Source organism: Pogona vitticeps, chromosome 1 (assembly GCF_051106095.1).
Source record: "Pogona vitticeps strain Pit_001003342236 chromosome 1, PviZW2.1, whole genome shotgun sequence".
NCBI classification, from domain to species: Eukaryota; Metazoa; Chordata; class Lepidosauria; order Squamata; family Agamidae; genus Pogona; species Pogona vitticeps.
In genome coordinates this window covers 21,390,084-21,403,351 of record NC_135783.1, presented here as the reverse complement: position 1 = coordinate 21,403,351, position 13,268 = coordinate 21,390,084, and the positions used below count along the sequence as shown (strand labels likewise).

Below are 13,268 nucleotides of genomic sequence, written 5' to 3'. Positions count from 1 at the left end.
CAATACAGTTTCTCTTCTCTGTTGCATGGACACAGCTTTTCCCAACATAATGCCAGTGACCATAGACAGGTTGGAGTATAGCTTCCATCACTTCATAAACATGCAAAGTGAGGTAATAGGAGTCATAATCACCACATTTGGATGTCACTGGATTGGGGAAGGCTGTTAATATAAATATTCTGGTTTCAAAAAAAGTGGATTTCTGTTGAACCAGTCAGTGTAGGACAGTGGTTGCCAACTTTGGTGCTCTTGGCCTGCAACTCCCAGAAATTCTGGGCAGTACAGCTAATGGTGAATGCTTCTGGCAATTGCAGTCCACGAACCCCTGGGTTACCCAAGATTGGGAACCAATGGTGTATGAGAAGATAGATTGAGCTGAACTTGTTTCTTTATCTGCCACAAGGGGGGGTGTTTCTACTCATAAAACATGTACCTAAAAGTTTTGAAATTGAGGAGTGGCCCTTAATCATGCTCATTATAAGAGCACTGTTTTCCAGGAGCTGAACACCTTCAAGAAATACCTCCAGCTTGAAAGTATACAGAATTCTTCCAAGTAGACAGATTGGAGGCTGCTAATGGAGGACAGATTCTTGCAGGCTGTGGTGTAATTTCCAAGAGAACCATGGCATGTAAACAAAGTGCTTCCACACATCTGTTTCCCTGCATATAGTCACTTTAGACAGGCTAGTTTGCACAGAATGTAAATCTACGTGGGAGGGAGGGAATACACTGTCTAAGCTGGCTGGAGGATTCTGGGGCTTCTAGTCCAGAATCAGAGCCCTTCCAAGCTTTGGTTAAAAGGGATTGTAAAGGTAGCCCTAACTACGTAACAAGTAAATGGTAGCTGCCACCAGAAGGTTTTGTGTGAGCCTACACCTGTTTCCACTGGGTTTCTCCAAATCTCCACAGATATGCAGCCAATCTTGGCTAAGTACCGGAAGCCTGAGTCAGCCACTGGCTTGGGGTTGCTGACCCTGACCTGGAACCAGTAAATTTAATCCACTCTTTTCCAGTCATGCAAGGAAGACCAAAACTCAATATAACTATATGGTAGCAATCCAAATGACTAAGCTCTGGACTTATTATGACCACACTGTTTGGGGAGCTTGACACTTCAAAAAGACACACCAACATGTAGAATTTTATTTTTATTAAGAATATAAAAAGTAAAAAAATCCAAAAAAAGAGAAAATCCTTTTAGATTAGTAAGCCAGTTTCCATAAGTGAGGAAAGGCTGAATTATAGTAATTAAGGATAAAGAACAGATAAAGAACACCCACACATAAAATAAGAAATCTAGCTAACCTATTGTCCTAATTTAGAGGACCTACGAATAAACGTAGATAAATTTCTGAGCTCATGCAGAACATAATACGTACTTGCCAGCATTAAAAAAGTACTGAAATCTGAAGTCCCCCTTTGCGCTGGGTTCTAACAGTTTTTGCACTTATTTACCCCTTACTCAGACAATCCGTTGGGCCTTCCACTAGATTCTTCCACAAGACAGTTCTACACGTAGTTGTCTTGACTTCTCTCTGAAATGCCGCTGTGAAGTATAACCAGTTTACAGCCTCCACTTCAGACGGTTCAGAGTGACTGTAGGTTAATTCCCTATATGTCTTAATAACCAGATGGTGCTATACTGGGAACTGCCAGCATTCAGGGTTAGCCAGCAACGTCCTACGTCCTACCAGGCATTCCGGTGCCTTCAGGATGAATTGGGTTGGCTTTTAGCAATAACTCACACCTAGTTGTTGTCAGGAACTTTAGAACTTTTTCACAGGTATCATGAAAGACATTTAATCCAAATCTCTGCATAGCGCAGGGTCTGCAAATATATCCATAAATCCAGCAGGGAGCATCTGTTTGTAGAAGGGCTTTCATCAGTGGAAGGGGCAATCCCCTTCCCTGTTTCATCCTCCTCTCATGCACATCCCTAAAGGCCCACTGATTATCGGGGATGGGAGGAGGAAACATGTTCCATCAAGATGGCTCTGGAATACCAGTACAATGTTGGGTTTAGACAATAGGATGTGGTGGCTTCTAGTTGATCATTTAGGAAGGTTAAAAAAAAAACCTTAAATTCAGTGACTACTTGGTATTTTCAGACCACATAGGAATTCCAAAGTATTGAGAGTTAACAGAAGAATTAGGGTCAGGAGTCTTGTATGTCATGAATCCACTGAGAATCTAGTGTCTTCCCTGAACACAACCACAACATGTCACTTTAGTTTCTGAGCATTGCTGCTCCCCAAAAAACAGCCTGGAAGCTTTTGTCCCCCCATTGGTTGAGATAAAAAAATACCACAGCAGGAAAGCGCAGCTGATTTGTTAGCACAGTTTTTTGTCACAGCTGAGTTTTTTATTTGCCTTTTTTTGCCTTTAAAAAGTCGTGTACATGGCACATGGGTGAATGACGATGTTGTAAAATGCTTATCTTATAGGTATAGTTCTGTACAAATTCTGCAAGATAACATGTGGAGTACCAAAAGGTTCCACCTGCCTTGAATGAGGTTCACTGTCACTAGTGAAGGTGAACTTGCCGTCTCCCCAGGCAAACAACTCTTACTTGTTAAGATGTTTCCCTTAATCTTTCGCTGAAATCTGCACATTTGTTTGTACCTTGTAACATAAGCAGCAGTCCGTGAAAGCAGATGCTTTCCCTTTGTTAACAAAACTGGTATACTGAACACCTTGAATCAGAGAAAAAGAAGTTAAGAATGTTGCACAACCCATAATATTACTGGGTGTTTTGTTGTTGTTGGTACATTTATGAATAGACTTCCTCCAAGCAGTTTTAAGTGGAATCCATGGTGCCCTTCCAACATATAATTTTTTATGCCCACCACAACTTTGAGAAGTAGATTAGGTTTAGAGTTGTGATTGTCCCAAGGTCACCCTGTGGTGTTTAATGTCTGAGAGGAGATTGGAACCCAGATCTCTCGAATCTTAGGTTACCACTTTAACCATTAGACTAGGACTGGCTCTCATATGCTAAGTACAAAAAGAGATGATGCAGTCATTTGATAAAGATTTATAAGGGAATCCATAAAAAGCTTCCAGATGTCCCTTGTACTCATCAGAAATCTTCTCATAGGCCACCATCTGGGATAAGACACTTTATAAGCTATCCTGTGAAAGTTTCATTGGCTTGTTTTATTACCATTAGTCCAATCTGAACATAAATGGATATTTTTTAATGTCACAGATTTCCTCCCTCCCTCCCCCACTTCCATAGTACTAATTCAAAATCAAACCCATCTTGGTTAGCATATCTTGCCTTTCCTTTTCTCTTAGCAACATCGTTAAAGGAATAAGAAACCTTCGAGAACTGTTACGGACTATGGAAACGAAGGCAACTCAGAGCTTCCGAACGGTAAGGACAGTTTGGTAGAAGACATGTAGTCCTTATTTTGGCAGATGGGAAGGAAACAGGTTGCTGGAGATATTTGTACATATTTTGCTTTCTTGATAATTTCCTTGTGGAGGAGTGGAGCATAGACCTGCAGTTCTTCATTAACTTGCTCATTAAGAGGTAGAGCTTGTAAAAACATCCTTATAGTATTTAGAATGAAAGACCTTTACATTTGTCTGTTTCCGACTGTAGGATTTCTTCTACAGCAATTGGGAAATCTAGGGGGCAAAATACCTTCTTTATAACTGGCATCTCTTAATGCAATGCAGCACTGAAGAGCATGTACCCCTAGAACTGAGAACTACTACTCTGATTATCCCTCACCATTGGTCAACCTAGCAGTGACTGGTGGAAACTGGAATCCCAACAGCATGGGCCTAATGTTGACTTGCTATAATACGAAAAGAGGACATTTCTGCTCATGTGTAGGCTCTAGACATAAGCCAGAATGCTGATTTTCAGGATTCTTGCTCATATGGAATGAAGAACCAAATGTGAGGGCAGGGAAACTGAGGGGCTAGGCAATCTCCTCTAATCATATTCACAATACCAGGTTGAATAAGACCTGAAAGAAGGAACAGTCATTTCTAAATTTGCTCCTCTGAACCTTGGAAACTTGGGATGGTACGTAGCCTTCCAACGTAAACCAGTTGCTCACTCCTGTTTTATTATGTTCATGTCTGGATTACAAATTACTGTGATTACTCATAGATTTAGAAATACATTATACTTAAATAATAAATATGTGGTTGATGTGTCCAAATCAAAAGACCATTGTAGCCTCAGTGCATCGTATTTTACTGGTTTATAATAGAAAATTGAATTATTCATCCTTTGAGGGTGCAGAAATATCTTTCTTTAAAAAAGTAATCTTGTTTTTTTTTCCTGTTCTTATTTAGACAGCAGCTAAACAGTTGGCGGAACTGCTCCTCCACTCCCTGAGCGAAGATTGCTACTGGAGTCCTTTATCTGACCCTCTTCCTGAGTTTATGAACAAAGATGATAATACTTATATTTGCACTACTCTGCGTCGGAAACTACAGTTGCATACAGGAGATAAGTATGTACTGCCTAATATCAGCTATTGCCTGTTCCTGTGAATCTTTCCAGTCTAGGCATTGGATGGACTGGTGTGATACCATGGAATGTCTAGCATGTGAAAGAACGTCTCACAGATTTTTGAGAACTTAGTGTAGATGGTATAGGGGACCTTTCACTTCCAAATTTTGCATTGGGACACCACCTTTTTCAGTCAGCAAGCATCTATACTATGGGACAAGTGGAAGATGAGCTTGACTGTAGGGAAAAACTCACACAGGACTCTGGGTTGTATATTACCAGTGAGAGTTGAAGTGGGAAAATTTGGAGATAAGTGTTAGTAAATTACATGGCTCATGTGGGGAAAGGTCAGATTGTTTTTCAGATGTTGATCTGGAAGAACAAATCTTTGGTTGCAAGTCTCTGGGCCCACATGATTTGCTTTTAAAAATAATAAAAATTCAGCCTGCAAATTCTTAATTTCATATCTTGAATATTTAGATCCAATAACCTGTCTTCCCTTTTATTCTTTGATAAGTTAATTCCCCATATTTAAGAATATCAACTTTCCCAGGGTGGCTTACAATGCCTGTTAAAACATGAACACAATAAAATGGAAAAAATATATTGTCATATTAAATAATATGAGAAAATTATATGTAGTCATGGATTGTCCAAAAGCTGCCTGGAATAAAAATATATTTTGGAGTCTCCTAAAAACCAGTAGAGAACTGAGTTCTCAAGTGGTGAAGCCACTGTTGACAGGGCGTTCTCCTTGACACTCTGCAGCCGAGTTATTCTTATTGACTGAGCAGAGAGCAGGACCTTGGAAGCTGATAATAAGGCTTTGGCAGCTTGTTATGAATACAAGCTCTTTTTCAGATAAGTGAAGGTTGAGCCATTTCACATTTTAATGTCAAAAACCAGCACCTTCAATTGGGCTGAAAAACAAATAGACAGACAGTTTAGCTGTCACAGAAGAGGTGAAACCTGATGAGAATGCTTGGGATAGAAATTGCTTCATTAATAGAGCATGGGTGCCTAATCGTTTGCCCTCAATTCAAGACATAGCTGCATTTTCTCCTAAAACACTATGCATGGTTTTTAGTCATCCTGGTCTGAAGGAACTATTGTATAACAGATGAATCATGCATGAGGCGTTTCAAGTTACTAGTCCTGTGGTTGTGATAACAAAAGCATTCTATGAGTCTATGTCGCTTATATGTAGATATGTGTAAATATACATATATATTCAAAGTGTGTCTGTCTTGCAGCATCTACAGCCCCCACGACAACGTTGAAGAAGCTCTCCTCCTTCTTCTGATCAGTGAATCCATGGTAAGCTGAACAAGAATAATTATAAAGAATAATAACAAAACTGGCAGTAATTAGAATTCTACCTGATATTTGCACTGACAGAACTTAAAGGCTTGTTTTCTGAGCTGTAGATGGCTCCAGGTTCTCGGTATCCTGCTTGTGTGGACAGAAATAAAGCAGCTATTTTTAATGCAAGTAAAACAGCTATTTTGTTTTTTTCTTTTCTTTCCCAGAAGCATTTCTTGATGACAAGGATACCATTAGGTAATTTTAGTCCATGGACTAAATGGTCTCGTGGGTGTCAGCTCTGTTTAGATGATAATGTAGACCGTATAATGTATAAAACACTTGCTTTAAAATGTAGCCAACCCCACTGTATTTTCAGGGCTTCCTGCTTACTGTAGTTTGCTGAGTGGGGCCCCCAGACTTCTCCTCTCTTGCCCTACTCTAATAATACCACTTCTTACGCATGATTGACACTCTGGGAAATCTTGTAGAAAACTTTGACTTAGTGTTACTTAGGGCACAGTTACAGTACTAAAATTTGCTTGCTTGTTTGCTTGTTTGCTTGCTTGCTTGCTTATTTATTTATTTATTTATTTAGTTTAGTTAGTTAGTTAGTTAGTTAGTTAGTTAGTTAGTTACTTACTTACTTAGTTAGTTAGTTAGTTAGTTAGTTAGTTAGTTAGTTAGTTAGTTAGTTAGTTAGTTAGTTAGTTAGTTAGTTAATCATATTTCTTCCCATAGGAAATTCAAGGCAGCTCACAGTCAAAGCTATTCAATAATCATGATAAAAACACCATAAGATATAACATTAAAAACAATTAAACACAGAACAATATGAAAAGCTGCTGTTAAAACCACTTTTAAAATATGTAAAAAAACTGTTTCAAAACCTTTAAAATCAATAGATGTAGTGTTCCTAAAAAAACACACAACCCTTACCACTTAAAAGCCTATCATGTTTGTTTATTGGTACAAACAGTGCTAAACATAAAGATAATTTGTTTCCCATTGTTCAGACATTATTTTAAAGCAATTCAGCATTTTCTAAGGGTGGAAGAGTTTACAGATAAGTCTTTGGGCAAGGGAGTGATATTTGTAATTCTGTCGACAATGACAACAGTTCTTGTAGTTTACACTGTATTTTTGAGCAATATATACTCAAGACAGGTTACGTAAAATTGATACAAAAAGGTGAGAAAAAAACATATATAAGGCAAATTAACATTCAAAAAAGCAAGCAAACAAAAACAACAAAGTCCAGAAAGCAGGCAAATATTCTGTAAAATGGCTGTAAAAGAAAAAAAATCCCAGGGGTTCACTTTTAGAGCTACGGTAGTGTTGTGGATGGAGTGTTGGGTTAGAAATCAGGAAATCTTGGTTCACACATCTGCTTAACAATGGAAACTCACTGGGGGATGGGAGTGGTGTGGCATTGGTAAACCATTGTTTGAACATCTCATAGAGCTTGAAAACCCTGTTAGAGTCACCATATGTTTGAAGCACCTTGACAGCACTTGTAGTTAATGACCTCTTTCCCAATAGTTCACTTTGAGTCACATGAGAGTAACCTCCACTAGCATCCATGGCAGAGCTGGCAGAAGAAATGAGATATCTCAGGCAACTGAATGCCATGAAAGGAGAACTAACTGTTAACTGTTCAATTTATTGTCAATGTATTTTAGAGAGGGGCCGAGTGATTTGTGCAATTTTCTGCCTCAGGTGCTGAAATAACTTGATGGGTCTTGGGTACTGTGCATCTTGACTTGCCATATGTAGAGGGGACTCTATTTTCTATTCCTAATTATGTAGAAAGCTTTAATTTTTGTGAGCTTGTTGGGGGACAGATAGTGTATACATCTGTGGGCATGTGTTAATTTTTGGACAATTTGAAAGAACTCATATTTGACAGAACACCGCTCACATAGGTAAGGGCAAGACTAGCCATGACATATACAGCTAAGCTGGGGAAGCAGTGTAGGAGGAAAGAGTCGGCCCTTTTCCTCTCAGACCCTGGTCTTCAATCCATATCAATCCTCCTTCTGGTTGTTGTGGGTTTTTCGGGCTCTTTGGCCGTGTTCTGAAGGTTGTTCTTCCCAATGTTTCGCCAGTCTCTGTCCTCTGAAGTGTGTTCTCTGAAGATGCCGGCCACAGGGACTGGCAAAATGTTAGGAAGAACAACCTTCAGAACACGGCCAAAGAGCCCAAAAAACCCACAACAACCATTAGATCCCGGCCGTGAAAGCCTTCGCGAATACAAATCCTCCTTCTACTGGTGTGTTTAGCATCAGTGGTCAAAGTCTCATGAAAATCCAATTAGCATCTCCCACATCACCTTTTATCCTTTCCATTCAAGGTACCTATTGTTTCAGTTGACTTAATTTCTTTTGTAAAGTTGCCACTGTCTTATGAGGCTGAGCAGATTTTTTTTTTTGGAGTAACCATTCCAGTGATAGCATGATCTCTGTCTCTCACTCTCTCTCTCTCTCTCTCTTTCTTTTTTAAATGCATTTTTGAAAATGATAAGTACTTACAAGTCATCAGAGCATATTGTGGAAGAGGAGAGGACATAATGAAGCCCAGGAGATTATTCATGTTCCTCCACAGGACCTGGCCTATCACAAGGGACTGCCTACTGTTTGCTGCTCCACCTCTTCTGCTAGCTTCAGAACTTTCCCCCAGAATCTTTTACAGTATGCGACAATCACATGCCAGGTTTACAAAGCTCTCTCTGTTATTTATGGCATTTGCATCCCATCTAAAAAAGCCAAGTCCTTTAGATTTAGGTCTTTCTTACCCACTGTAACATCTTCAATAACACCAGTGGGTAGGGGTAGGCTGAGAGAGTGATTGGCCTAGGTTAACCCAAGGAGCTTCACAACTACAGTGGTACCTCAGTTTACAAATTTAATGCGTTCTTTGGGATGTTTCATATTGCAAAAAATTCACAAACTGAAACACAGTTTTCCATAGGAACACATGCACTCCCAGGCTCAATGCATGCTGGGGAAACTTGCTTCATATTGTGAAAAAAGTTCGTAAACCAAGGCATTATTTTCAATGGATTTTTATTCATAAACCAAAAATTACATTAACTGAGGCGTTCGTAAACTGAGGTACTACTATAGTTAAGAGTTTGAACACTAACACTGCATTGTAGCCTCACCTGATGTAGAATTGATTCATTGAGAGTGGAAAGTTTTAGAGCTTTCTACTAATTGTAAGGTTCGATACTTTGGAACAGAGATTGGATGAATTGTAAAAGAATTCATATAATTATTTCTATTTATTCATTAATTCATTGCATTTCTATCTCACCTTTCCTATGATGAGTTGAAGGTAGTGTGTACGGAATTCTGCTTCCTTTGACCCTCATGACAGCCAGTGAAATAGGTTAAGCTGAGAGAGACTGGCTGGCTGTCCTCTAGTGAATTTCACACCTTCAGTGGGGACTAGAACACAGTTGTGATCTTACAAGACCTAGGCTAACACTGTCATGTTTTTTCCCTTTTATGCCAGTTCCTTAGGCTTCTTCTTGATGTAACTAAACACTTGGTGCACAGAGAGTAGGAACTGTCCTTAAGGTCTTCTTTTATTCGCATACACCCTTCAGCAGTCTTCCTTCTGCAGTTTGCTCCACTGCTGTTTAATATGTGTGAGATCTTTCTTGGAGCTGGAAGGAACATTTTTATGCCAGTGCCCTCTCCCCTTTCTGTTTTATTTTGAAATGCTTTTGTTTCTGTTTTAGTAAATCCATTCTCTTTTTCTTTTAGTAGCTCAAAGTACAATTCATAAACCTGTCACTCAGCCTATTTTCCTGGCTGAGGGTTTTTTTTAAACACCTTAGTGGTAAAATAATGTGTTCGTTGCAATGTGCCATTTCCCTGGTATGCAAAATATGTCACAAGAGTAATTTGGACAGAGTTGGCTGCCTTCCCAGCTGTATTGGAAACAAGAGAGCCTGTAGCCATACCATATAAACATTGTGCCCAATGACTAACAAGCATTTTGAAATGATTTATTGAGTTAAGTAGCCAAATGGGATTTAACCTTGAGAAGTGAGAAAGAGGCAGTAGGGGATGGTGGCCAGAGAATATGTTCCAGGGCCTTTACATAAACAAAACTGTAAAGTTTTTCATTTAGCTTTATTGACTCTGTTGGATTACTTGAGTAGCAGGACTTGGAAACTTTCTTCTTTGGAGTACAATTCCCAGCATTTCTGTACTAATGTTGGTAGTGGCTTGTGATGTGATCCAGTAGGACTTTTACTAGTTTCTTAAAAGTTTTTTTTCTCTCACAACTGAGAAAAAGACTCCATTGGGCTTACAATGCCTGTGCTGGCTGGAATATTCTGGGAGTTGAAACCTAAGCAAGGAATTTTTCTAAGCTCTGTAACTTTGAATCATATATAGTCGGCCTAATGGTAGCACAGAGCTGCTGGCCTGTTATCAAAAGTCTTTATCAAGCAGTTAGTTCAGACAATAAGGGTGATCTGTTCCCTCTCAGGAGCCCAGGAAGAAAGAAAAAGAGAGGAAAATGGAGAGAGGGAGAATGAAAGAGAGAGAGAGAGTCAGGTAGGAGAAAGATGGAGAATATGGGTTGCTCAACCCACTGTCAGCATGTGTTTTCCTGACAGACCACCTTCAAAGGAATCTGGCCCTCAGTAGAAAAAAAAACATTTCTCACCCTTTCCTTAATACAAGAGAAATGCATCCAACAAAGGGCTACTGGCCAACTATGATATCTGATCAAAATAAACTGTTCATTATCAATAGGGGCGTACTGCACCTCGGATACCCTGTCACCCCTGTAGATAATACCAGTCGCACGTGTCCTGTCCCAACTTTGGGTGATCTGGGTAAGATTCTAGCCCGTGAGGTTTAGTGCAGTGGCCAGGAGAACTGGCCAGCCTTGTGAATGAGATGCTGGTCCATGAGAACACACCCAGCAGTCAGTAACATTAACAGGATAAGAAGCAAAAAAATGTTTTCAGAAGTGGCTTTTTCATGTACTGTGATCAATGGCACTTGTTTTTCATGTGGCACTCCATAAAGTAGAAGTTTTTTTTTTTGCAGTGCATTGAGAAAGGCACAGGTTTATGGAAGGATGTGCATGATAATCCCCATTGTCAATTAAATCCGTTTCCACATTGTGCACCACACTATTAAAAAGTTTCTGCATCAGTAAATCTGCTGTGCCATTTACTTGTGAAAAATAGCTGCGCTGAAGAAACCCACACATTTCTGAAAGCTGGTAATCAGCCTCACATCAGAGTCAGCTATTTTGAGCATTGTCAGTGGGCCAGACAAGTAAATTTGAAAGGATGCCTTAGCATAGATATGTGCTATGCTAATATGCTGGGATAACACACCTCTAGTTATTTTGTTTTTATTTTTCTGTTTATTTATAATCCTGTTGCTCTTGTGGTGTTTTATTTTATCATACTGTAAACCACCTAGAATAATGCATTGTACTAATGAGGGCAGTTTACAGTACATACATACATGCATGCATGCATACATATGTACGTACATAATATTCACTTGAAAAATATTCCCCGGCTAGTACATTACCACAAACCTTGAAGTGGTAAAACACATATGCAGAAAAATACACATAAATTGTATATGCATTTTTACAAGCCTAGCAAAAGAGAAGCATTGCCCTCTATATTTCAAAAAAGAAGCAGTGGGACCATACATCAGAATGGAAAGCATTTAGCTCAGTGACAAGGGACCACTGGTGGGTTTTGTACCAACCTATGTTTTGGATGTTCAATCCCCTCATGTCGCCACAGTCATGTAGCAGATTATAGGAAGGTTATTTTTTTGACAAACAGGCCATGCCAGGGCTGGTGGGGACAGCTGATGGGAGCAGTGAAATGGATGATTGCATCACTCAAAGGTTTCAGTGGGGGAGGGTGGAGTAATGTTCCAATTTCTAAGCTAAAGATATTTTTTCAATATGTGAGTTCCCAACAGGGCACATGAGGCCCATTCCTGTATTATGCTGAGCTTCTCCAACCTGTTGCTCTCTGATGCTTTGGGCTATGTTCTTAATCTCCAGGTAGCTATTGGACTTGTAGCCCAACATATCTGGGGGACACTAGGTTGGGGTGGTATGGGGATTGTGTGAAGGCGTTAAAAAAAGCAGATCAATTACACTGTTGAGAACCAGATTAAGAGTGAAAAGACTTTAATCAGCTTTAAATCAATTTTCTTAAGTTTGGATCTCTCTCTGCTGACTGCTGATAATGGGTTTTCAGGTTCAATTGACTATGAATGTTCTCTCTCTTACGCACACTCAGACACACATTAGTTTTGTTGTGAGTGCAGAATTATCACTGATTATACAGTGGTGCCCTGCTTGACAACGAAATCGCTTGATGATGAGTTTTTTGCGATCGCAGAACAATGTTCCTATGGGTTTTTTTGCTTTACGTTGGTTAGGTCCCTGCTTCGCGAACCGTTTGTTCGTTAAACAATGATTTTTCCAGATCCGCAAAATGGCTTCCCTTGGCAAAATGGCTGTTTTCCGGACCCCTGCTTCGGAAGACAGCGATTTTAAACAGCTGATCAGCGGTTCTCTATGGGTGATCTTCCCTGGATGATGAGGTATTTCCCCATTGGAACGCATTAACCAGTTTTCAATGCATTCCAATGGTTTTTTCTGCTTGACGACGATTTCGCTTAACAGCGATTTTCCTGGAATGGATTATCGTCATGAAGCGGGGCACTACTGTATAGCTATTGTCCTAATGTCTTTAGCTCCTGCTGTTCCTGTTCCAAAGAAGAAACAGGAAATAACTCGTACTTCCTTTCCTGCTGGGTCTGTTGCTTTTGTATGAAATCATGGAAGATTTCCACTTGTGATCCAGTGCATTTGAGATGTAGCATGGTGGTGTAATTATTAAATTGCTGGACTTTAGCTAGGGAAATCTAAGGCTTAAATCCCATCTTGGTTATGAAGTTCATGATCTTGGGGTAGTCAGTCCATGTCCATTTCATTCCTAACCCACCCAACAGTGTTGCTGTGCAAATAACATAGGTCCATGTTCTGTTGGGGGGGGAGTGTGAAAATCACTGTGGCATGAGAATTGGAATGTTTGACCAGGCCTGGAAAAATCATGGGACTGCTCCCCCAGCCATGAAACACACTGGGCAATCTTGGGTCCATCCTTTTAGCCCTGTCTACCTTATAGGCTTGTTGTGAGGGGAAAAGCCATGTCTGTCATCTTGCGCTCACTGGAAGAAAGGTGAAATACAAAAGTAACTAATAAACAATAAACTAATAAATGTGTTTCCCCAATGCAGGGACTGAAGATCCTTCTGGCCCCCTAAACCCCATCTTAAGCTTGTTATATGGAAGAGGAAGCAGCAGCAGCAGTCAATTTTTTTAAAAAAAGATAATTTCTGGAGGTTGTTGTGGGTTTTTCAGGTTCTTTGGCCGTGTTCTGAAGGTTGTTCTTCCTAACGTGCTACTCCTGTCCTCTGAA

General features: G+C 39.8%; 1 protein-coding gene across 3 annotated transcripts in view; it reads left to right on the top strand.

Moving 5' to 3' along the window:
• The window catches only part of TTC7A (tetratricopeptide repeat domain 7A), a 180,999-nt gene that overhangs the window by 19,114 nt on the left and 148,617 nt on the right, over positions 1–13,268 (top strand). For all 3 annotated transcript variants that reach the window (XM_020796886.3, XM_020796884.3, XM_020796888.3), the window contains 3 exons: positions 3,298–3,376; positions 4,315–4,475; positions 5,728–5,791. In XM_020796886.3, the coding sequence (XP_020652545.2) occupies positions 3,298–3,376; positions 4,315–4,475; positions 5,728–5,791 (304 nt within the window). The remainder of the gene's footprint in view (positions 1–3,297; positions 3,377–4,314; positions 4,476–5,727; positions 5,792–13,268) is intronic.